Source organism: Trichechus manatus, unplaced genomic scaffold (assembly GCF_000243295.1).
Source record: "Trichechus manatus latirostris isolate Lorelei unplaced genomic scaffold, TriManLat1.0 scaffold00154, whole genome shotgun sequence".
Taxonomy (NCBI): Eukaryota; Metazoa; Chordata; class Mammalia; order Sirenia; family Trichechidae; genus Trichechus; species Trichechus manatus.
In genome coordinates, this window is record NW_004444090.1 from 4,870,122 (window position 1) to 4,892,963 (window position 22,842).

General features: G+C 34.3%; 1 protein-coding gene and 1 pseudogene across 1 annotated transcript in view; one reads left to right on the forward strand and one right to left on the reverse strand.

Annotated features, from left to right (window-relative positions):
• BCKDHB (branched chain keto acid dehydrogenase E1 subunit beta) overlaps positions 1-22,842 on the reverse strand; it is a 273,664-nt gene that overhangs the window by 51,087 nt on the left and 199,735 nt on the right. The window contains exon 9 of the mRNA XM_004386058.3: positions 18,095-18,181. Within this exon, the coding sequence (XP_004386115.1) occupies positions 18,095-18,181 (87 nt within the window). The remainder of the gene's footprint in view (positions 1-18,094; positions 18,182-22,842) is intronic.
• On the forward strand, positions 7,637-7,945 carry LOC111822295 (cytochrome c oxidase subunit 7C, mitochondrial pseudogene; annotated as a pseudogene).

The window sequence follows — 22,842 nt, forward strand, 5'->3', positions numbered from 1 at the left end:
ATGTCGTGGGGTTGTTAACCAATGTCATAAAACAATGTGTACTGACTGTTTAATGAGAAACTATTTGTTCTGTAAACCTTCACCTAAATTACAATTAAAAAAAAAATTAAGAAAAAAAGAATCCTACACTTGAAAAAATTTTTGGATCAAACAAATCAAAGAGGAAATATTTTGGTCATCAGGGACCCTCAAGTAACACCAACACAGGAGACCCAGTTTCACATGGCTCCATCAACTTTGTACATAGTTTGCCGGGATTAGTTACTGCAATGTTCACAATGGAAACCCTGGTGGCATAGTGGTTAAGAGTTCAGCTGCTAACCAAAAGGTCAGCAGCTTTAATCCACCAGGTGCTCCTTGGAAACCCTATGGGGCAGTTCTACTTTGTCCTATGAGGTAGCTATGAGTCGGAATCAACTCGACGGCAATAGGTTTGGTTTTGGGTTTGGGTTTTACATTCACAATACATAAAAAAGAGTCCAGGGATCATAAGGGCTTTGGAGACACAGAGCTTACACAGGGACTGGTTCCTTTATTTACCTGTTATTTAGCCTTGGGCAAATAAATTACCCTCTCTAATCCTAATTTTCTAATTTGTAAAAATGAGCAAAGCAGGCACTTCATTAAGAGGGTGTGAAAACTAAAAAGAATACGTGTAAAGTTCCCAGCAGAGCAACGAGTACACTGAAAAGGCTTGAGAGCTACTGTGCCCTTTACCGTCCCCTGCCCCTCAACCACTGCTCCTCACCCTTCCGTTAGGGTTAGAGTAATCATTCAAGGAGCGTCCACACAGGACTGATGTTGGAAAGTCTGCCGCACCGTCCATCAGAACACCTGTCATAGGTAATAAGCCCTGAGTTGGGAAGTAGACAATATTATTACTGAAAAGCCTATACTCCAGATTCAAGCAAGTAGAGAGAACAGAAAAGCCCCAGGTAGATAAGGTGGTTGATTCTCCAACTGTTAAGCCCCTCCCATTCCCCACAGGAGGCCTCGGTCTCCACAGGTAGGTGCTGGTATCTCCATAGGGACTTCAGCCCTGCCTCCTTTAGTGTCATCTTCAGTCTGCAGTGGTTTTCCACATGGTGGATTTAGGATGGCTCGCCGAGACGTATTCAGTGATTCACTCCTTTTTGTAGACCTTAATTACCATCCAGAATCATTTTCTGTCAGCAAGAAGAATCTCCTTCAGTATTTCTTATAGAGCAGGTCTAATTTCATTTTTTGTTTATCTGAATATTCCTTATTTTTCTGCCATTTTTGAAGAATAGTTTGACAGAATAAAGAATTCCTGGTTATTGCTTTTTCTCTTCCAGCCCTTTAAAGATGGCATTCCATTCTCTTCTGGCCTCTATTGTTTCTGATAAAAAGTCAGTCATCATTGGTACTATTGTTCCCCGTATGTAATGTGTCATTGCCCTCTGCCCCTCAAGGCTGCTGCCAAGATTCTCTGTATTTGGGTTTCAGCAATTTGACTATTAAATTCCTAGGTATGGTTTTCTTTGTATTCATCCTGCTTTAAGTTCTTCAATTTATAAGCTAATATCTCTCACCAAAATGGTAAGGTTTCGGCCATTATTTTCTAAAAAAAAATTTCTTCGACTTCAGTCTCTCTCCTCACCTTCTGAGACCTCAATTACAATATGACTTTCTGTACAATATTAAGCATTCTAATATAGTGTAATTGAAGACCTCCTCACCAGCATCTAGTTAACTTTGAAAAGGATAAAAACCAATGTGGTTTTTAATCAAAAAGAAAATCCTACATTAAATTTTTGTTAAATGAACGCTGTTAGTGATTAAAATGACAAGAAAATATGAATCACATACTATCAAATTTAACATTCATCTGTGAAATTAAAAGTGAATTAATTTTTCTTAATTACTGTCATGCGATGCTTAACATCCATGATGCGTTCTATGAAATAGGATGTTATGTGATTTGGACGTTGTGTGAACACCGTGTCAAATGAGGCCCCTGGAGGCCACTGTCCCATTACCCAGGGTGGTCTGGAGGGCGGGGACCATGAAACATCAGAGTTTGGAGATCCCCAGGGCCCAGGGGAGCCCAGTGCAGTCAGCACAGGTTATCCACAACCAAACCCCCTGGCTTTCCAAAAAGACCAGGAAGTTTCCTTTTGTGTTATGTTTGGTCCCATTCTCCAATATATGTTCCATTCTTCAGTCGGGATTCCTGAACTGCATCAAGGCATTTTTCAAAAATAAAAACCTCAAGGTTGATGAACCATAGGTCAGTATGCCACTAAATAAGTTTTTATAGAATAATTTCAGGCCTTTAATAGTATGATTTCAGGTAATAAAAAAAGTTTACTGCAAATAAACACATTGAAATGGTTAATGAATCTCCCCAGATCCTTAATATACCATTAGGGAACAATGCAATTTGCCCCTTAAGCAATTATGTCGAAAAGCCAAAACTTAAAAATTCAAATTTGCTATTAATAGAGTCATTTTATTACTTGCTTATTTATGGAGCAGCTAAAAAGCAAAAAGCACATGAAGCCATATAATTATATTGTCATATTTATTTTTTACATAATAATAACTACTAGGAGCCCTGGTGGTGCAGTGGTTAAAGCACTCAGTTGCTAACTAAAAGGTTGATGGTTCGAACCCACCAGCCACTCCACGGAAGAAAGATGTGGCAGTCTGCTTCTGTAAAGATTTACAGCCATGGAAACCCTATGAGGCAGTCCTATTCTGTCCTATAGGGTCGCTATGGGTCAAAACTGACTCAGCGGCAATGGGTTTGGTTTGGATTTTCTGGTTTAAACACCCAAATTGGGGGATGGGGGAAAACATTTTCAAAGTATTAAGAATCACTTAATTTCCAACACAACAAAAAGCAAGTTATTCAATGACTCCAGGTACTTTGTCACTAACTAAAAATAAGTTACATGTGAGAACAAGAAGCAGCAGTCTCTGGCAAAGATAATTCATCATAAATTCTTCTTTAGCACTACATTTTAAAAAATCACTGAACAAAGGAATTTATGTTCATTTTTTTTTTTATTTAAGAGACCTAAATTTGATTTACTGAAATTGCTGTATAGTTCTAATTCCATTGCCACTAATTCCTTACTTAAGATTTAATTGCACAATATGGTGTCTGACGTATTCCCATAAAGTAGCATTAAGTAGGTGATTATACACACTGGTTTGCATGGGACAACCCCATTTTTTGCCTGCTGTCCCAGTTTGGAAGATAAAGTATGTGGTCACCATTATTCCACTACCAGTTTAAGTCTTCTCTCTCTGTGGCAAGACTCCTATTCAGGCAATCAAATAAGAACTGAGGAGTTTGACAGGGATGGGAACAACTTTTTAAACTGTTGAACCAACAGAAGTGGGTCTAATTTTCTCACTCCCTACCAGTTCACCTGTTCTTAGACTAACATGAAAGCTGAAACTCAATGGTCACTTACTGTACATTTCTAAACATTTGCTCTTTAGATAAATGTACCACAATATAGATGTCAGCTCTGTTTGGTATTCAGATGACCTAGACTTACGGAAACCAATACAAATATGAAATCACACTTAAAATGCTTGGCTTGCATATTACATGAAAAGGTGAGCATTAATACAGGTGATCATACTCCACCTCTATGACACCAAAAACCTAAATGAATTTCTACTAATAAAAAACTTTCACTACACGGGGTGTGCCACGAGTTGGAGTCAATTCGAAGGCAATTAACAACAACAATAACAAAGGAGTTTAGATTGTATCTATGAAACATTTATCAATTTAAAAATTTTATAGATAGTAGAGAGACTGCTGGTTTCACATTTGTAAGGAACAAAGATTTTCAATAGAAAGATCAGTATTCACCTGATAAGCCCACCGATCTTTTTCCTCCAACTCAAGGGAAGTATCTATATCTGTATAACAAAGAATTCCATCCACTCAGAAAACATTATTTTTAGGCTAAGAGTTTGCCCTTGAGGAAAATATATTCATTGTTTGGTAGCAAATGTGCCAAATCTTGGTTCTAAAAGAATTGTTTTAATAGAGGCAGAACAGTGATAATATAGTGATAATACCGCTTTAGATTATTTACTAAACATTTTTTTTTATCAGTGAACAAATAATGTTCTGTCCCTATTTTGAGTAACAAAGCAAGTAGTAAGAGAAGTCATACAAAATGAGATTTTCATGTACTTAGCAAGTGCCTCCAAATAGCATATCCAACGTTTTGAAATGGGATTTTTTCCCCCAGAACATTTGTTCTGAAGTCAACAAATTAATATTGGGCTTACTGTTAGAGAAAACCATTTAAAAGTGTTTTATGGCTCCCCGCCTGTTTTTTATTTCATTTCAGGTTTAAATTAAAAAAAAGTCTTGCTTAATTATGTATCCTATTGATGCCCTCAGCTTCAACTCTAGTAAATTTTCCTCTAATAGCATTAGTAAAACTACTGTTAGCTATTATATCCTTGGAGAAAAATAACAATGTACACAGAAGTTTCATATACAACACCCATTCAATTATACCATTTAAAAAATCACCAGCAAAAAAGTTAATACGTGTATTCTTTAGGAGGAAAATGATGTAGGAAGAATCAACCTCCCTTAATATAAATACACCAAATACACTGCTGTCAAGTTGATTCCAATATAAACACCTTATACTGACAGATGACTCACATTTTAAAAATACTTTTTAAATGGAATTAAGCGATGCCCTAAGTTTATTTTTCTTAATGAGTGTCACCGTTGATCAATCATGTGGAAAAAAAAGATTTACCTACATCCACCCTAATTCCTTTACTTTCACTCATTGTTACAGGGTGCCTCTAATTCTTGTCTACTAGGATGGAGAAAGCTTTCATAAGCACAAATTACCTAGAATAAAGCTTACACTGTCCATGGTGAGAGAAGAATCACAGTTTTGCTGTAAAGATCCACATGTTCACTGAGGCGGGCATGGAAAATATTGTCAGGAAAGTAAATGGAAAGGAAGAAAGGGAAGAAGGCAAAAAAGCAACAGGGAGAAGGAAAGGGGGAAATAAGATATTGTGGCTGCCTAAATAGCTATAACTAAGCCACCTAAGCTACTGTGGTTCCCATGGTTCAGTATAAATATTAGTTAAAGGTCTTTTTTTTTTTTTAAATTAAGTAGTTTTTATTAAAATGCATACTCTACTTATTAGGTAAACCGACAGCTGTATACATAATTAAACATCCTATCATATTAGAAAACTGTTTTATCAACATTTTTGCAGCACTTCATTATCTTCATGTACCTGAACTTATGTTTTTGGAACTGATACAGGAAAGCTGGTTTTAATAAAATATATGACTGTGTGATACTGAAATATTATTCCAAAACACATTCAATACTCCCATATGCACACTTCAGTAGAAATCTATGCCCAGAAAAGCTAATGGTTAAAAAATGAAACAGAAGCTTAGAGTCGGGGTGCAGAGGCAGGAGATTCTTCAGTAATGAGCTATAATGGTAAGACAAAGCTTCAATTTCTTTAACTGCTAATATAATTAGAGTCAACTACTGGTATAAAACATAGCTGAACAAAGGAGAAAAATGGTGCTTAAAAATACAAGCAATGCCAAAAAAAGTACAAGCAATGCCATGTCTCAGAAAACAAAGACTCTGTCTGACTGGTTCTGAAAACATGCAACAATACAGGCATGGTGAGTATTGTTTACTGTCACTATTAAAAGCTGGGAATTTTAAATCAATCTCCAAAAGAAATGCAGAAATGTAACTATTAAATGGGTAAACGAATTCCATCAAAAGATAGGAAATAAGCAGGACTTGTTTTAAACAATCGCACAACTCTAATTGTGGATGATATTTTTGAAATGTTAGTCAACTCAAAGCACTTTTTAAAACAAATATTTAGATCCTCTGAAAAGAATAATGATAAATTATATATTTCAGCTAATAATTTTGATAAGGATAAATAGATTTCTTTGTGCCATCTGAAAAATAACACTATCTTAAACAGTAAATATGATTATCTGATCCTCTAAAAAATTAAAACAGAAAAGTGTATCTCTTCAAATGGATCAAGAGTTAAAAACCACAAGGTGGAAAGGAAGAGTGTGCTGGCACAGTATAGGGAGAGCAACTTGGGTCACAAAACAACGTACGTATAAATTTTTGTATGAGAAACTAACTTGAATTGTAAACTTTCACTTAAACCACAACAATATTAAAAAAAAAAAGAGTTAAAAACCAAGTTCATCTTTAACTTGAAAAGAATATAATCAAATATTCAACACTTCTCCAATCAAATACAAATTTTAAGACATTTCTGCAAATTAAAATGATACCTTGAACGTTTCCATTAATATTGATAGATTTTTTAAAAATCAAAATTATTATAAACTAGTCGATTTCTGCTTACAGATTTCATTTTCAACTTTTTTGCAATAAATGCTAGTTGTAACATCTTAATTTCCACAAGTATTTAAACCCAAATTTAGTAGAAATTTCATTAACAGTACTTAATCTCTATTTTCCATGTGAGAAAGATGTGGCAATCTGCTTCCAGAAAGATTTACATCCTTGAAAATCCTATGGGACAGTTCTGCTCTGTCCTATAGGGTCGCTATAAGTTGGAATCAACTCCACGGCAATGGTTTGGTTTTTTAGGTTTAACCTCTATTTTAAATGTCTATTTTAAACTTAACCATGTTTTGGCATCCCGTGAACTCATTCATGAAAAGAAGTGATGGCCTTTGTAACAAAACATAAACTAATTTGAGTTATAAATTTACACTAAATTATCAAAATAAAAAGAACTTTCAGCAATACCAACTTTATTGCCTACCAAAGAAGCATGACAAACTAGCTGAGAAGTTTCAGTGTATCTGTAAGAGGCAGACCCAGCCTGTTACTGACTGTAAATGCAACGCTGACAAAATATGCTTAACATTTCTTGACAAATTTAATATGCTTCTCCGTATTTCCCTAAAATGTTGTACAAGGTGGCCAACAGGTATTGAATACATTCTCTGCTGTTTCTTATTCACAAAATTTTAAATAACCTTATTGTAGTTTGAAAGCTTTTAAAACAAAGTTTTACACTTAAAAAAATGTTGAAAAATACTAAAAATTATTTCACACCAAATAAGAAACTGAAAAATTTTTAAATCAATTATTTTCTTTGAGGATAAAACCACGTTCAAGAATCATTGCTCTGAAAGAAGACTACAACTAAAATATAAAGGCGGGACGACAGGCACCGAACCATGAAAATCACTTTTTTTTTAAGTGAGTAAAGTCATGCTTTATTTCAGAGAATCTATTCTACTACTTAGTCTATTTACTTATTGAATGTAAACATTTCAATGCAAATGTGTTCTTTAGCCTCAGTAGAGAATTATGAGGAGAATCAAAAATGCACCACCAGTTTATTAAAAAGAAATGGGTTTGCCAAAAGGATGCGAACTGGAAATCTGAAAACAGCCCATCAGTGCCCATCTCTGAAGTTCACTCGACAAACACAAAACTGAAATAATTTATTTAGTCAACAAATTGGGGTAGTGGTGTATAAAGGGCAACAGTTCAAGCTAGCCATTTTTGTGACTAGGAATTTACATATGTATAACATAAACCAGTAAGAAAATCACTCTGCATGAATTTCAGTTTGAAAAATTAAAATTTGTTATCTCCTTCAAAGAAAGTGCTAATAACAATGATGTTTAAGTTATTGAGGCCATTCTGCCCTCGGTCTCTGTGCCTTTCACAGAGCTTCCAACAGTGCCATGTTGGGGTACAGCATCCTAAGGTTTACCACCTCTGTGGTCCCGGGGAGCCACTATGAGGAGGGGCATGGGAAGAATTTGCCATTTTCAGTGGAAAACAAGTGGCGGCTACTATGACTATGCTTTGGATCTCCATTTGCTGTACCTTTCTCTATAGTGAAACACCAACTGCTTAAGAAATAAAGATGTTTAAGCTCACGGATAAGAGGAGTGTTTTGGGAAATCCAACCTCTGAAAAATAGATCAAACTCTGTTGAACTCATATAGCATACTGGATATGTTTGTAAATAAACTTATTACTTGAAGAAAAAGAAATTATTGAGTGCCTACTTAGCGCCAGAATCGTTCTAGGCACTGGTCTTGCAGGAGTGAGCAAGCCACACATGGTCCTCAAGCTCATGAAGTTTGCCTTCTACTGGGGGAAGAAGGACACTCAACAAAGAAACAATGAACCCCTGAAACTACTGCCCTGAGATAATCTTTAAAACTTACACCAGAAATATCCCCTGAAGTCTTCTTAAAACCAAGTAATCGTTTAGTGTAACTAGTAAAAAATGTCTGCTTTGAGCATTATGCTCTTCTAAGAACTATCTATATGGGATCAACGTGACAACAGCAACTTGTAAGATTAGACAGGAATCTTAGGGAGCAGTGAGTTTATGTTAATGGGGGAAGAATAACTCAGAAAAAGAGGGTGAGAATAGTTGCACAACTCGAAGAATGTAATCAATGTCAACGAATTGAACATGAAGAAAAGATTGAACTGGTGTATGTTTTGCTGTGTATATTCTCAACAAAAACAAAATTAAAAATAAAAAAAAGAAGAAACTAGACATTTGCAGACATCTCCAGCAGTGTGAGGACAGTAAGGCAGAGTAACGTGATGGAAGAAGACTGTGGGAGGGGAAGGGCTACTTTTGACAGGGGCACCAGGGAGAGTTCTTCTGGGGAGGTACTATTTTAAAACCGGGATTACTGAAGAATCTACATATTCTATTAAATAATTTCTATCTCATGCTTTCAACTTGTAATTAAGGGTTACACTTTTATAGCATAACCTTTCAGTTAAGCACATTTGCTTTCAAACATTCCAGCAAAGTTAATTTTTCCCATCCAACTGGCAGATCAGTCAGTCTTAATTAAGGTGTATGGAACCCTAACAAGGGGATTGGTCAGTTTTGCCATCCCACTAGGCTTAAAAGAAAGCCAACCCCAGAGCAGAGGGGTACTTCACTATCACCAAGAAAGAAGAGCTGGGTGTGCGGCATGTCCTTTGGACCTGGGATCCCTGCGCTGAGAACCTCCTAGATCCAGGAGAAAAGAGAGCGAGGGCTGTCCCACAGGAGACAGCAAGAGACAGTGAGAAGCAGTGGGAGAGAAACAGCAGAGGCAGCAGAACCAGGAGACCGGCAGGAGACTGCTCGGTGGGCTTCACAGCCCACAGAGTAAGAGAGCTCAGCGTCTTCGGGTAGGAGGCTTGCTGGCAGAGTAGGGTGCCTCTGGGCATTTGTTGGCAGAGCTAAAGAGCTTTGTAACACTTGCTCGAGTAAGGCAGGGGCCAGGCCAAGAAGCCAAGGGATCAAGGGCCAGAGAGAGGCCTGCCTGTGGGCATGGCTGAGAAAAGGCTGTCCTGATAGAAGAACTATATTCTAAGTCGTTCCTGATCCTGAATTGTAATCTGTTATTTGCCTAGTAAACCCCATAACTGTGAGTATGGTCTGTGAGTTTTGTGTGGCCATTGCAATGAATTATTGAACCCAGGAGAGGAGTAGAGAGTGCGGTGGGAGGGACGGCTGATGTCAGAATTGGTAAAAAGATTGCAGAGAGGAGGTATGTCTGACCTCCGCCTCATAGGAATCAGCCTTGGCCTGTTGATCTTGATTCTCTTTCCCCCTTGTGAAGTTAGAGCAGGTCAGATGCTGCCACCATGCCATTTTTCCACGCTATAACGTTAGTCGCAATATCACTGATAACACAGGAAAATTAAATATTATAAAAATCACTAAAATAGTGCTGCTTTCACTTTTATAATGAGAGCACTGAATCAAAGATACACCATGCCTGTAAGGGTCAGATGTTAACCTGCAAAATAACCAAATCTATGCAGTGGGGTCTCGTTTTTAGAACTATCCCACATCACAAATCTTAGTAAATGACCCACCATCACTGTAAATTCAAATGTGCCAATCAAGGAGCCATTTCAAAATAAAATAAAAATTTTAAAAAAAAAATTTTTTTTTTAATTAACTTTGAGAAATATTTTTTAATTGAAAACAATTTAGGAAGAATTGAAGGCTAATGGCATGTGGGGGAAACATCTAATTTTAAGGAAGCTTTTAATGATAATAAAATTGCTATATACATACACATATAAAAAATCAAGAAATTATTAGGAAGAAGACACAAATCAATAAAAGTATTTTGCAAGTTATTTTTCCTATTCCAAAATATATGCATATAAAGTTTTTGTTTTGTTTCATTTTCATAAAATTGGGCAAATAAAACACCTGTAGGATGGCACACTAAATTTTCACTTAACATTATACTCATACAAATGTTACTGTGTTGTCAACTATTCTTTTAATGACTTTAATAAATCTATAACATTTACCATATGGATAAACAAGAGCTTATTCAAATATATCCCCATTGTTGTAAACAGTATCATTTCCAATATTTTCTGATCAAGTGAATAGCAATGAAAAGAATGTCCTTGTACACTTTTATGTGTAACTCCTAAGTGTAGATTAGTAGAATTTTTGAGTCAGAGATACTGTGCACTTGGAAGAATCTTGATACACATTCTCAAACTGATTTCCTAGAAAGATGAATCAATTTCTACACTTACTCTGCACCATCGAAACACTAAATATAACTCATTTTTAAGTAGTGCCACTCTTACGGGTAACAAATGAGATCTCATTTCTTTTAAATGCATTTTTATCCATAATGAGTCATGTATTTTTTCATGTTTACTGGCCATTACTGTATTTTTACACAAACAACGCACAACTAATGCATTTGTTTGCTTGGAGGTACCCTCCCCCCACCCCTCGAGGTATTTTTGTAAGTGCGCTATGCTAATTTTTTTTTTTAGGGCAACATGTGGAACAGGATTGGTATGGCAGCACTTGTGAGGGTGCCTCACAGTGGAGGGGGGGAGGAGGACGTGGCCGGCAAACAAACACATAAGGCGCACACTATTTGCGAAAAGATACGGTAATAGTTCTAAAAACAATCTGTCTCTGACCTTTCAAACAAAGGAACGAGTAATTTCCTTATTGACATTTAAAGATGCTTAACAGAGTATACGGAAACCCTAGTGGCCTAGTGGTTAAGAGCTATGTTTGTTAACCAAAAGATTGGTAGTTCGAATCCACCAGGCGCTCCTTGGAAACCCTATGAGGCAGTTCTACTGTCCTGTAGGGTCACAATGGGTTTGGGTTTTGTTTTTTGTTTTTTGTTTTGGTTTTCTAATAGAGTATACAGGGTCCCTGGGTTTAACACACTTGGCTGCTAACCGAAAGGTTGGAGGTTTGAGTTCACTCACAGGTGCCTCAGAAGAAAGGCCTGATGATCTACTTCTGAAAAATCACCCATTTAAAACCCTACAGAGTACAGTTCTACTCTGACACACATGGGGTTGCCATAAGTTGAAATCGACTTGACCACAACTAGTTGGTTATTATATAACCCATATTAATCTTTTGTTGTATGTGTTGGAAAAAAATCAACTTTATGAGAAAAATGAAAACACTTCTCCTAGTTTTCATTCTTTTAGTTTTTCTTGATTTTAATTTTACAAAAATTTTTCATTTCATGCAAATATATTAATCTGTGAGAATATGTTGAACCTATTGTTTTTTTATTTTTTGATTAAAGATTTATTATGTATCCCAAGATCAGTTATTTTCTATATTTTTATTTTACATTTTGTGGTTTTGCTTTCTTTTTTTTTCTTTAAAGTTCATTTAGATTTTATTAGGGGGATGGAAAAGTGACGGCAGATTTTAGAGAGGTTTAAAACCTGACTGCTAGAAGGACTGGAGTGGGCAGGGGAGAGGATTGGGAACAGAAAGGAGGTGGTGAAGGACAGGGAGAAGTTAAGTAGGCTCCCAGGTAGGGCTTCAAATAAAAAAAATGGCATTCCTGGCTGAGTGAATAGCATTAAGAGATTGAGCCCATTTCTAACTACTTTACTCTTCTTTCCTTAAGTCAAGTTCCTTGAAAGAGTAGTCTATATTCCTTATTTCAAGTCTTTACCACTCAAATGTAATCTGGCCCCCATTCTGATCACTCACTGACTTCATCAAAGTCAAAATGTCTCCTGGTTGCCACATCCAAGGTACAACCTTCAGCTTTACCTAAACCCTGGAAGCTTTTAATACTGTTGGCCATATACTCCATGGCGAAATTCTCTCCATTTGTCTTCTGTAATGGCTCTCTCCTAGTCCCTTCCTTCTCTCTGGCCACTCTGTCTCAGCCTCCTTCACAGCTCTTTTTCCTCTCTTTCTCTTAAATGTTGATGTACCTGGGAGCTTCTTCAGAAATTTGCCCTTCTTAAGACTAAACTCTTCCTGTGTGATCATATCCATACCCTTGACCTCAGCCATCACCATAAAATAATGATTCCTTAATCTTTTCCTATACCTTAGAATTCTCTCCTGGTCTCTAGAAACACATACATATCTGGCTCCTTTACAGGCCTATCTCAAATTCTACAAGTTCAAAACTGAAATCATCATCTTCCACAAAAGGTATATTTCAACCTGTTTTTTCCAATCATAGTCCTCATCTCAATGAAACTGAACCTCCATTCAACAAATCACCCAAGCTAGAAACCAAGCCTTATTCTTGACTCCTACTCATCCATTATCCACGTTAGCCTCCACCCCACTCCCATCTAATCAGTTGGCAAGATTTTCCACTGCTGTCTCTCTAAATTTACACCTTTCTCTTCAACTCCACTCTCATGTTCTTGGTTTAGAAGATCCTCACATCCCTCACCTGGATTACTCATATTGCTTCTTAATTAGCCTCCCTGACTTCCTGCCTCACTCCTCCCCAATGCATCCTCAACACAAGTGCCAAAGAGTTTTCTACCTTATTAATCGTCTTATGTTAATCTCCTGCTTTAAATCCTATAATTATACCCTTTACCTTAAATAACAATGATAACAATTGTGACCACTGTTTTTTGTTTTTAGTTCCTATACTTCCTATTTGCCAGGAAATTCCAGGAGAGCTGGAATTTATATCTATATTAGCTGAATCTTCTCTGTCATACCTATTTCCTCAACTCAAAAACAAATTCTTTAGTATTACATTTAAGATTCTTTAGGATGTAATTCCTATCTTCTTGTCCATCCTTGAGAGTCAGTTCAACCTTGTGAGTTGGAATCAACTCAACAGCAAATGAGTTAATTTTAATTAAACATATTTCCCATGAAGGTAAAAACCAAAAACCTTTCCCCTCTACTTCAGATTGATGTCTTTAGACAGAATGCTTGTAAATTTGATAGTTAATCAGAAGTTTGTAACAAAAAAATCCTTCTGTATAAACCTTTCTAAGACAAAACAGTGAGAAAAGCAAAATTCTTTTACTTGAAGGTTAGGAAACCTTGCTTTACACAATGATTCATGTAAGCCCTATAATAATCCTTTTAAACTATTAGAATCTGATTACTTTAAAAAATATATGTCGGCATGCACAATTTCTGAGTTCTTATTCTAACAAAACAGACCTCACAGAAAGGATGGAACAATGGTATGAAAAGTTATCATCCTTTCCAACTGCAGACTTATTGCTTCCATGTGTTTTAAAAAAAAAAAAAAAAAATCAAACCTTTAAGCCAACCACAATCCCTAAAATTTTTGGCCCTCTTATTGAACACTCACTCCAGAAAAAAAAAAAAAAAATTATTATCACATGATCCTATCAGAGTCAAGATGTATTTCATCATTATGGGAATGTTGCAAATCAATAATGGTTTCTACAATGCCTAAAGAAGTTATACTATTTAAAGCTATGACAAATATGACAAGTTATTTGATCTTAATATTTAAATAAATAATGCCTATTTTGAATATTGTATTCTAGAACACAAAATATAAGTTATTTGGGGGGGAATATTAAAATGGATGTGGTTAACACTTTTTTTTGCACAGTAAAGACATTCTTTGTGAAAAGCTGTGGTAACATAAAGCTGATGAATACAAACACCACAAAAAATTAATTCATATAATTTTCTGAACCAATGAAATCTTTGCTCAAACTACACAGTGAGAAGGTCAATGAATTACCTCAACTCTGGTATCTTTGCCCTTTTTCCAGAAATCAGGGTTCACAAAGAAGCATGCCTCCAAGTTTCAATATGTGTCAAATGAAAGAAAAGAAGGAAAAAGTTCCCTCACCCCAAAGTGAGAACAGATGGGAATGTAAAATTAGATGCAAAAAGACAGTGAAGCTTTGGATGACTGACCAAGAAATCTTCCCCAGAGGGGGGCCAAATACACCAGACCTCAGCTTGTTCCGCCTCCCAGTTAACTTCCAAATTAAATCCAACAGGAATGCAGAGTGGTTCTTAGATGAGGTGTACTGTTTTTGATTTTTGTAAGCATTTATTTCTCCCTTTATAAATTTTACAAAGAAGTTACAGACAAATGTAAGCAAAAAAGTTTCATGTCCAATCAATACAGTTTCTTGGTCACATGTGTGAGTTTAACACTACTTCAAACTAAAACTGTTAATTTTTTAGATAATAAAATAAATGGCTTTATGAAAAAGAGGCAACAGGAATGAACAAACTTCAGATGTGGGCACTGCACTCCTTGTATGATGAAAATGCCATCTGGCATGAATTAAAGAATTACGTAAATAAATTACGAATACATTTTATATTCATTCTTTTCATATTTTATCTGTAAAACTAAAAGTAATCTTTTAATAGTAATGCCAGTAATACTTCCTGTACCTAGCAAAAAGATATGTTCCTTTATTTGAAATTCAATTTTATACAGCATGATAGAATTTTTCTATCTAAAAATACCAACTGTACCAACTATAAACTTAAAGGAACATTCTCTATAGCGTTGTATTTTCTCTTCAATTTTTTTTTTCATGTAGGTAATATTTTAAAATGAGTAAAACAGAAAAGGAAGTTCTTAGATTTGAATGCATTTAAAAGAGTAATTTTATTTTTAATAATTATTCTCTTAAGCTGTTATTGTAAGAACAATTTTGTAGGATTAACTGTGAGCTTTTAAAAAACTACCAAAACATCTTACACAAAATAGTGCTTGTGGAACAGTTTCATTTTGTTTTGTTTTTTTGGCTCGCCTTCATATACAAATTACATTCATTCATTGAAGCAACAATGAGAATAATTTACTATTTTAATCACCAGTACTCAAATTTTCAGAATATTCTCATTCATAGTTTAAAACTTCAGTGAAAATTCTTCATGCCGTTGAAGAAGGTTGACTTTCAATATTTTAACCCTGCTTTATCTTTTTTTAACCTTATAAAGTAAACACAACAAAAAGAAATATAGAAAAATGAATTGTTTCAAATGGTGAAAGCAACTGCATCTCCTACTTAGTGATTCCAGTTTAAACAACCCAAGGCACTGGTAATTTGATACAAGTTTCACTTATAATAATAGGAAACAATGCCTTCCGTAGAATAGATGCTCAATATAGTACTTCACATTTAGTTGAACATGTGCATTAAAAAATTACTGAAAAGTAAATTTGATTATTCAGATTACTCTGTATGTAAAAGTTACTACGAAAAAAGAAGAAAAAAATCTCTCAAGGTGTCTAGCTTTCTTTTGTTTTTTCCTCTCTTATCAAAATGTAAAAGCCACAATAGGAAAACATTTGGAGATACTATGCTGATGCAATTTTATTAAAGTTTATTTTCTACACTTCCCATATGTGTAAATAAAATTTGAATAAGTAAAAACAACTTTGTGTATTTTTACATTCATAATCACACTCATCCTCATAATAACGAAGCCAAATTCTATATCTGCAAAATATTAAATGCAGATTCCCCTACTAATTTTTTAATTGCCTTAATTCATTTTGTGGTTAGTTGGTTGAATAATTTTAACACGGAAAACAGAAAATATTTTATAATGAATCCGAAACTTCTATCTTCCTCTTGGAGTACGGAGAGTTTTGAATGAAGAAAATATACATGCACACTGAACATTTACTCAAGACTCCTTTTCTAGTCCCAGATCTTCCACTGTGTTTATAAACTGGGTAAGTCACAAGCACTCTGGATGGCAAATGCTCATCTGTAAGATGAATACGTTGCTTTAGATGAGTGTTTATCCAACTACAGACTGCAGACCCCTGCAGGTCTATGGGTATATTCTTGGGAGTCTGAGAGTGCTACAAGGTGTCTCTTTTGTTTATTTTGTTTCATTTTCTTCATATTAATGATACAAGTATGATCTATATTATTTGCATAATACCACTGACAACTTTTACCACTGATTTTTATCACATAATTTCTGAATCTAATTTTAATACTGTGTTCACGGTCTTGTTTGTATTAACTGACTCTTTACAGTGACTATAGTGTTTAACTCTTAAATACAGTGTTTCTCAAACTGAGATTCACGAATGCATTCTCGGCGTCTGCGAGATATTTTTCCATAACATGAGCCAACAAAAACATATTATTCAAAAAAGACACTATATTAGATAATTTTCTAACCCCTTTCCTGTCTGAAAAATGTTACATTCTCTTGCAATCTACCAATAATTTATGGAAAAAATTTTAAAAGCACTCTTAAGAGAAAGCAGACTTCACAAGTGGAGTTATAATTTCTAATTCTAACTATGTTCTACTTTTTTCCTTTTACATTTAAATGCAAATGAAATGTTTGAGAAAATAAGATAGTATTTAGTGGGCAAAATGAACAGAGCTGTCGAAGTTTCTATTAGCAATAGTCACTATCATTTCAAATGGTTTGGTAGACTTCAAATTACCAAGAAGTCAAAATCCAGCTTCTTTTTCCAGTTTTGCCACTGACTGGAAACAAAATCTTGGTATTATAGGGATTCAATCCTGCAAACTCCATTTTTTGCAAAATTAGTACAGCATGCGACTCAGTGAATAAAATGCATAATAAATGGCGATATTCATGCTACCTAATGATAAGCAATTAAAATAGGAAAACAACACATCTACAAGACTCAAATATTTGCTTTCTTTAATTTTGGTAGTGACCATATACAACAATGTAAAAATAACAGTATAATTTTGTTTCTGACAATGTAATTATAGATTATTTTGATCTACCTTTAAATATATTTATATTTATATTTGCTTCATATAATTTAAAAATATGCATAATTTTGCTAATTAGTCCTTAAAAAATCTTATTGGTAGAAATCACTGTTTACTAATTAAAAGTTTAAAAATAAAAACCTATCATTACTCATATATCATTATTTTTATATCTAGCTATTAACCATACATTTTTAAGGAATGCTCTACTTACATGTATCTTAATAATAAAAGCATCTTAACACCAGTACAGTGAAGTAAAATGTTTGCAAACTGCAGACATTCTGAATATAAAAGAATATATTAATAGCCTAATTAAAAAATGCATATACATTATATTTAAAATAATTTTAGATTAAAAAATAAGAGAAAAAGAAACTCCCTTAAATTATCTTACTCATATCTGTGATATAAACGTAAATAAAATTTGTAAAGAAAAATCCCCCAGAATGTGGTATGTAGGATTTTTCTTCAGATGTAAGCATCTTAAGTGAATATTTTAAAAAAGAAATGTTTTTAAACCATTTCTAAGACATTGCCAATTGCATAACATAATCTGGTCATTAATTAAAATATTAAATTAGTGACTTTCAAATTATTTATTGAATTTGAATTATTGACTTTTGGCAATTCATTTACTGTAAGGTGAAGGCTGTGGAAATCAAAGGTCAACTTCAATCAACCCATTTCAGAACAAGCTTAAGTTTTATTAAAAGCAAAATACTCGAATTAAAAAGGTTTTTTCTTTTTACATGAACATAGCAAACTAAGTGTAAGTTGGCCTATTAAACACATCTTAAACTTTCTTCCCATGAAGGATTTTTTAGCTTTTATTATTTTAAGATTTCTTTTCTGGAAGATGTAATTAGACCATTAACTAAAGGACAATTACTTGGAGTCAGAATGGAGAATTGTGCATTTCCACAAAGCGCATACTTTTATATACCGTAATAAGTCATTTTTTCTCCTGCAAAAATGTTTACAGTAGCACAAACATTAGAATCAATACCGAAAAGTTACTCTACCTGAACTGTAGAGCTGATCTCTGATGCAAAGCCGCCTGTCAAGGGAGCCTCATGACTGATCAGCAGCCGCCCAGTTTTGATTACAGACTGAAAAAGAAAAGGAAAATCTAATGCTAAAGAGTCTACACATTTCAAGTATGTGATGGTAGTTTTAACTCAGTAATAAATATAAACTATTTAAATTCAACAAATAATATAAAAATCAGTAATTTAATTATTTGACAACCAAGCCACAATTCTTTTTTAACTGGACAGTCTTCTGATTTTTGCATTGTTATAAAAGTTTTCAACATTTTTCTAATCCCGTATAAAAGAAAAATAAGATTTGTAATTCTATGTTGTTAAAAATACATGTCCATTATTATAAAAATATTTTTGTTATGAACTGAATTCCTGTGTTTTATATTTTATCACAATATTAGTTTTTTCTTTTTTCTTTCATATTGCTTTAAGATGAAAGTGCTTTTTTGTTCATTGAGGTATATTCACGTATAAATAACAACGTTCTTAGGATATACTGTTTTGTGGAGAAGGAGACCATAAAAATAGCATATAAAAGCTGTAGCAAAAAAAAAGCTAAACCTACTGGATATTTGAAGAAATCACGCAAAAGTAAAAGCGTTATAACCCTCTTTGTTCATGTACATTAAAACCTGATTAATGCCCGCAACTCCATTTTAATATGTCACAAATAATATGGATGTATTCTCAACAGTTGCTGGATGTGGTTGTTCATACGGTGCAGAATACACTCTGTACAATAATAAATCAAAAAGTATAGCTATGATATCATAGCAAAATGCCAGCTGTGTTGGGAGGTAAGAATTATATTAAAACCAACACCAAGTTATTGCTTGAAATATGTTGAACAATTACCAAATTACCAAAGAGAAGTAGAATTTCTAACAATTTGATATCACCTTTCTTAAATTCTGTTACTATTGTATGACTAGGAAATAAAATCTTCTAAGTAAAAATATACAAATAAATTGAAAGATTTCCTTCATTCTAGGCAATTATAGTTTATAACTTAAAAATATGCAGCAGTTTCAGCCGACAAATGTTAATCCCCAAGATATGGCCAGTAGCCATGACAAAAATAAGGTATTATATCTCCTAAGTAAATAGTGACTTAAGGACATAAAATTTTATAAATACCTTAACGAATACTCCTTCCTCACTTCAATGAAACACTAACCCTGGAATATTGGTATTTAGCTTTTTATGAGTGTGATTAATTATGCCATTTGTGAAAACCACAAATTAAACTTAGTGTATCTGCATAGACATATAAAAAGACAAAATAATCATTAAAAAACAAGTGTATTTTAGTATCTAAAAGATGTCCTGAACTTAAGGATCAATGGTGTAAATAAAAAACAAAACAAACAGATTTGCCAACTTAAAAGTGTCTAAAGATGTCATAGCCCAAATCCATCCAAGCTAGATGGTGCAACTTAAATTTCCAGTAGGTACAAATGAGAAACTTCTCTAAAAATACTGCTGTTATCTTAAAACCCTACACAACAGAATTGAGTCCTTTTTATCTGAAGCGAGGCCTACTCCAAGATCAAATGACAACCTTTACAATGATCCCTGAAGGCCAACAAAGTCACGAGGGCAGACAGCCTATGCTTCCTGTGGCCTGTAGAGTGTAGTGGGGAAACTAAGCAAAGATGCATCCAAGACAAAAGTTTCCAGACCCTTGGGGTGCCCGCAAGCAGATGAAATCTGGAGACACTCTGAGTGTCCTTCAGCAGGAGAATGGCTAAATAAATTAAGGCACATCCATACAAGAGAGCATCATGAAGCCATGATACTGTGTGTGTATGTGTTTGTGTGTGTGTGTGTGTGCACACACACATATACTGACATAGAAAGATGACCATCATTGGTAAAATAAGCAAGCTTCAGAATAATATAATCTCATTTTTGTTAAAAATAATCACATAGATGAGGACTCCAACAATACACACACACATCTATACACACACACATCAACGTATCATGTGTGTACACAGTTTGGAAGGATTCCAAACTATCAAAAATTGTTTCTTCTAAGGAATGACAGTGAAGGAAGTGTGGGGAAGGGACTTTTTTTAATTTTACTTTATGTATTTTTCTATTATTGGAAGTATTCTCAATAAGCCTAAAATAAATGAAAATTAAGGGAAAGCCTTTATTTTCCTCAGGAGAAACTATTTTTGGTAGTTTGGAATGAATTAATGTTAATGGTCACAAATACATGTTAGGTTGCAGTCACAATCTCCTCAAAATCATAAAAGAAAACCCATGATTTCTCAGAAAACTCAAGATTTAGCTGGAGTCACAAACTCCAGCAGCAAACAGGCACACTAAAACTACAGGGAGCCAGTTTTCCTGCCCCATTCTCTGTGTGATCTGCTGCATATCAGCTCAACACTTGACCCTTGGGTCATCGGATGGGAGACAGAATGAAAAAAAAAAAAACTACTGGTATCAGAGAAAGTCAAGTTCTTCAACACTTCATACTCTGGATGTGTATTATGTAAACACGTATGTTCTCAGATGAAGAGTTATATTGACAGACATGGAAGTAATTCCAGAAATTTCAAAAACACCAATAGCTAGAGGCTAGATAGAATGCAAAGTAATAATACTTGAGTTTTGTGGAAATTTGCCACTGTACAAACCAGAGAAAGAGACAGTGTACCCATAAGAGAGGCATCAGAAATAATGATCATAATCATAAACAGAAATTGTCACAGGGACTGCTGTGTGGTAGGCACTGAGCTGAGTATTCTAAATTCATTACCTTATTTAATTTGCAAAGCATTTAAATTTATTTTGACTTCTTGAAATCATCTATAGTACTCAATTTCACAAGGTATAATATAAATTCAATTTAGTACATACTTTTTATTATTTACAATTTTAATTTACTAAAACTCAAGATAGCTTCTTTCTGTAGTATTTTAGGAAATTATTAACACTTTTTATATTGTGATAATGAGATCATTAGAAATCTACAAACTACATTTTTTTAACTTTCACAGGCATTTAATTTCCATATATTTAGTCAAAATGATATGCAACTGCAGGGAATTTATCTAACCAAATTTAGCATTTTGATGTATTTAATAAAAATTAATATTGTGCCTTTCAATGGCTATCCATTAACCTTCTTAAAATAGACAAGTTTAGATAGATATACTAATAATACTTTAAAATGTGTTTTCCTTAGAAAAATGTTTCAACTTTTCTTCTTAGATAAATATATTTCTCCATTTGAGAAAAAATTTTAAGAATATAAACAACTTTTCAACCTGAAAGCTGAACCTATCAAAGCCACGAAAGATCACGTAAGGCTGAATTTTCCAGTATCTGCCTCTTCAACTATTTACCTCTAAGAACTGGATTCTGGCCTAAGGCAGATGGAGCACCAGCAAGTTAGAGGTGATAAATGGTACCAGGGTAAGCTGAGCCAGTTAAAGATTAGAGCTGTAAATAACTGTTCTCTGGTTCCTCTACCACAAAACAAGAGGACTTTTGTTCTTCACAAGGACTCTAGAAAATCTGTCAAAGGAACTTGAAAACCATCCTGAAAGATGAGGAGTTAAACAGACTGTTACTGCTAAGTCAGTTAGCACTGCTACGCTCTGATTTCTCCCATGTATTCTCACCATTCAGTTATTCGTTCCCTCCACTAGTGCAACAGTAACCTCCTATCACAAGAAGAGCAATTAAAATCCTAATATTGAACACAGGACACTGCAAACAACAAAAAGATCACAACATCACGGTTCCATGGAGCCTTTGAGGACAAGTTGGCCACTCCATGATTTTCCCCACTGCCATCTTTCATCCAGATGTTATTATTAATGGCCATAAATTATCTGTGAGGATGTGTAGCACAATGCTTCGAACATGGCAGACACACAAGAAAAGTTAAAAATCTATTAGAATAATTTGTTTAACTTTATTAAGCATGTCTCCCTTTTTTTAGGCCATTACTTTCTTAATAAAATCCATTTCTGAGATGGTGCAAAAGTATATTTCAGCGCATTCCAGAACAAATTTGTTATGAATTAATAGGCACCAAAATAATGGTATTTTAATGTAGCTTTAACAACAGGATATGTGTGATAATAACAGAGCTGCTAAGTTATACCACCTTAAAATGAGTGCACAGACTTTGGCTGCACAAACATTAGACATATGTTTTAGTGAATGTAGCCTTTAAATATTTTAACACAATCCAACCAGGAAAACTGTTAAGCTGTCATTCCAGGAGAAAATGATACAGACAGGCAGACCATTAAGCTTGGGTATGCCTGAAAGCGTAACATCGACATTCAGAAAGCAAAAAAAATTACATTTTTTTATTTCATACTCAAAACCTATAGCAGGATTTTTTTTTTCCCCTAAAGATCAATTCAACCTTACCAATACGAAGTTCAGCATCGTATTCTGTAAGAAAGTAGCATTTTGGATAGGCAATTTATAGCCTTTTTAACATTTTCTCTCTTGACTATAAAGCTAATGTAAAACAAAAGAAACATCAAAGCTGACCTTTTCCTGTTCCTTTTGAAACCAAAACAGCCTCGTATATGTATACATATATGGAAACAGAACTAATGGTGAAATCTTAACACTAATGTTTTATTAATCAAGAACATATCAATCAGTAATTATTTATAGAATGTAGAATCATTAAGGACACTTTTAATGAGCTTCGAATATCAATGCAAATGAATTAGGTAAATTTT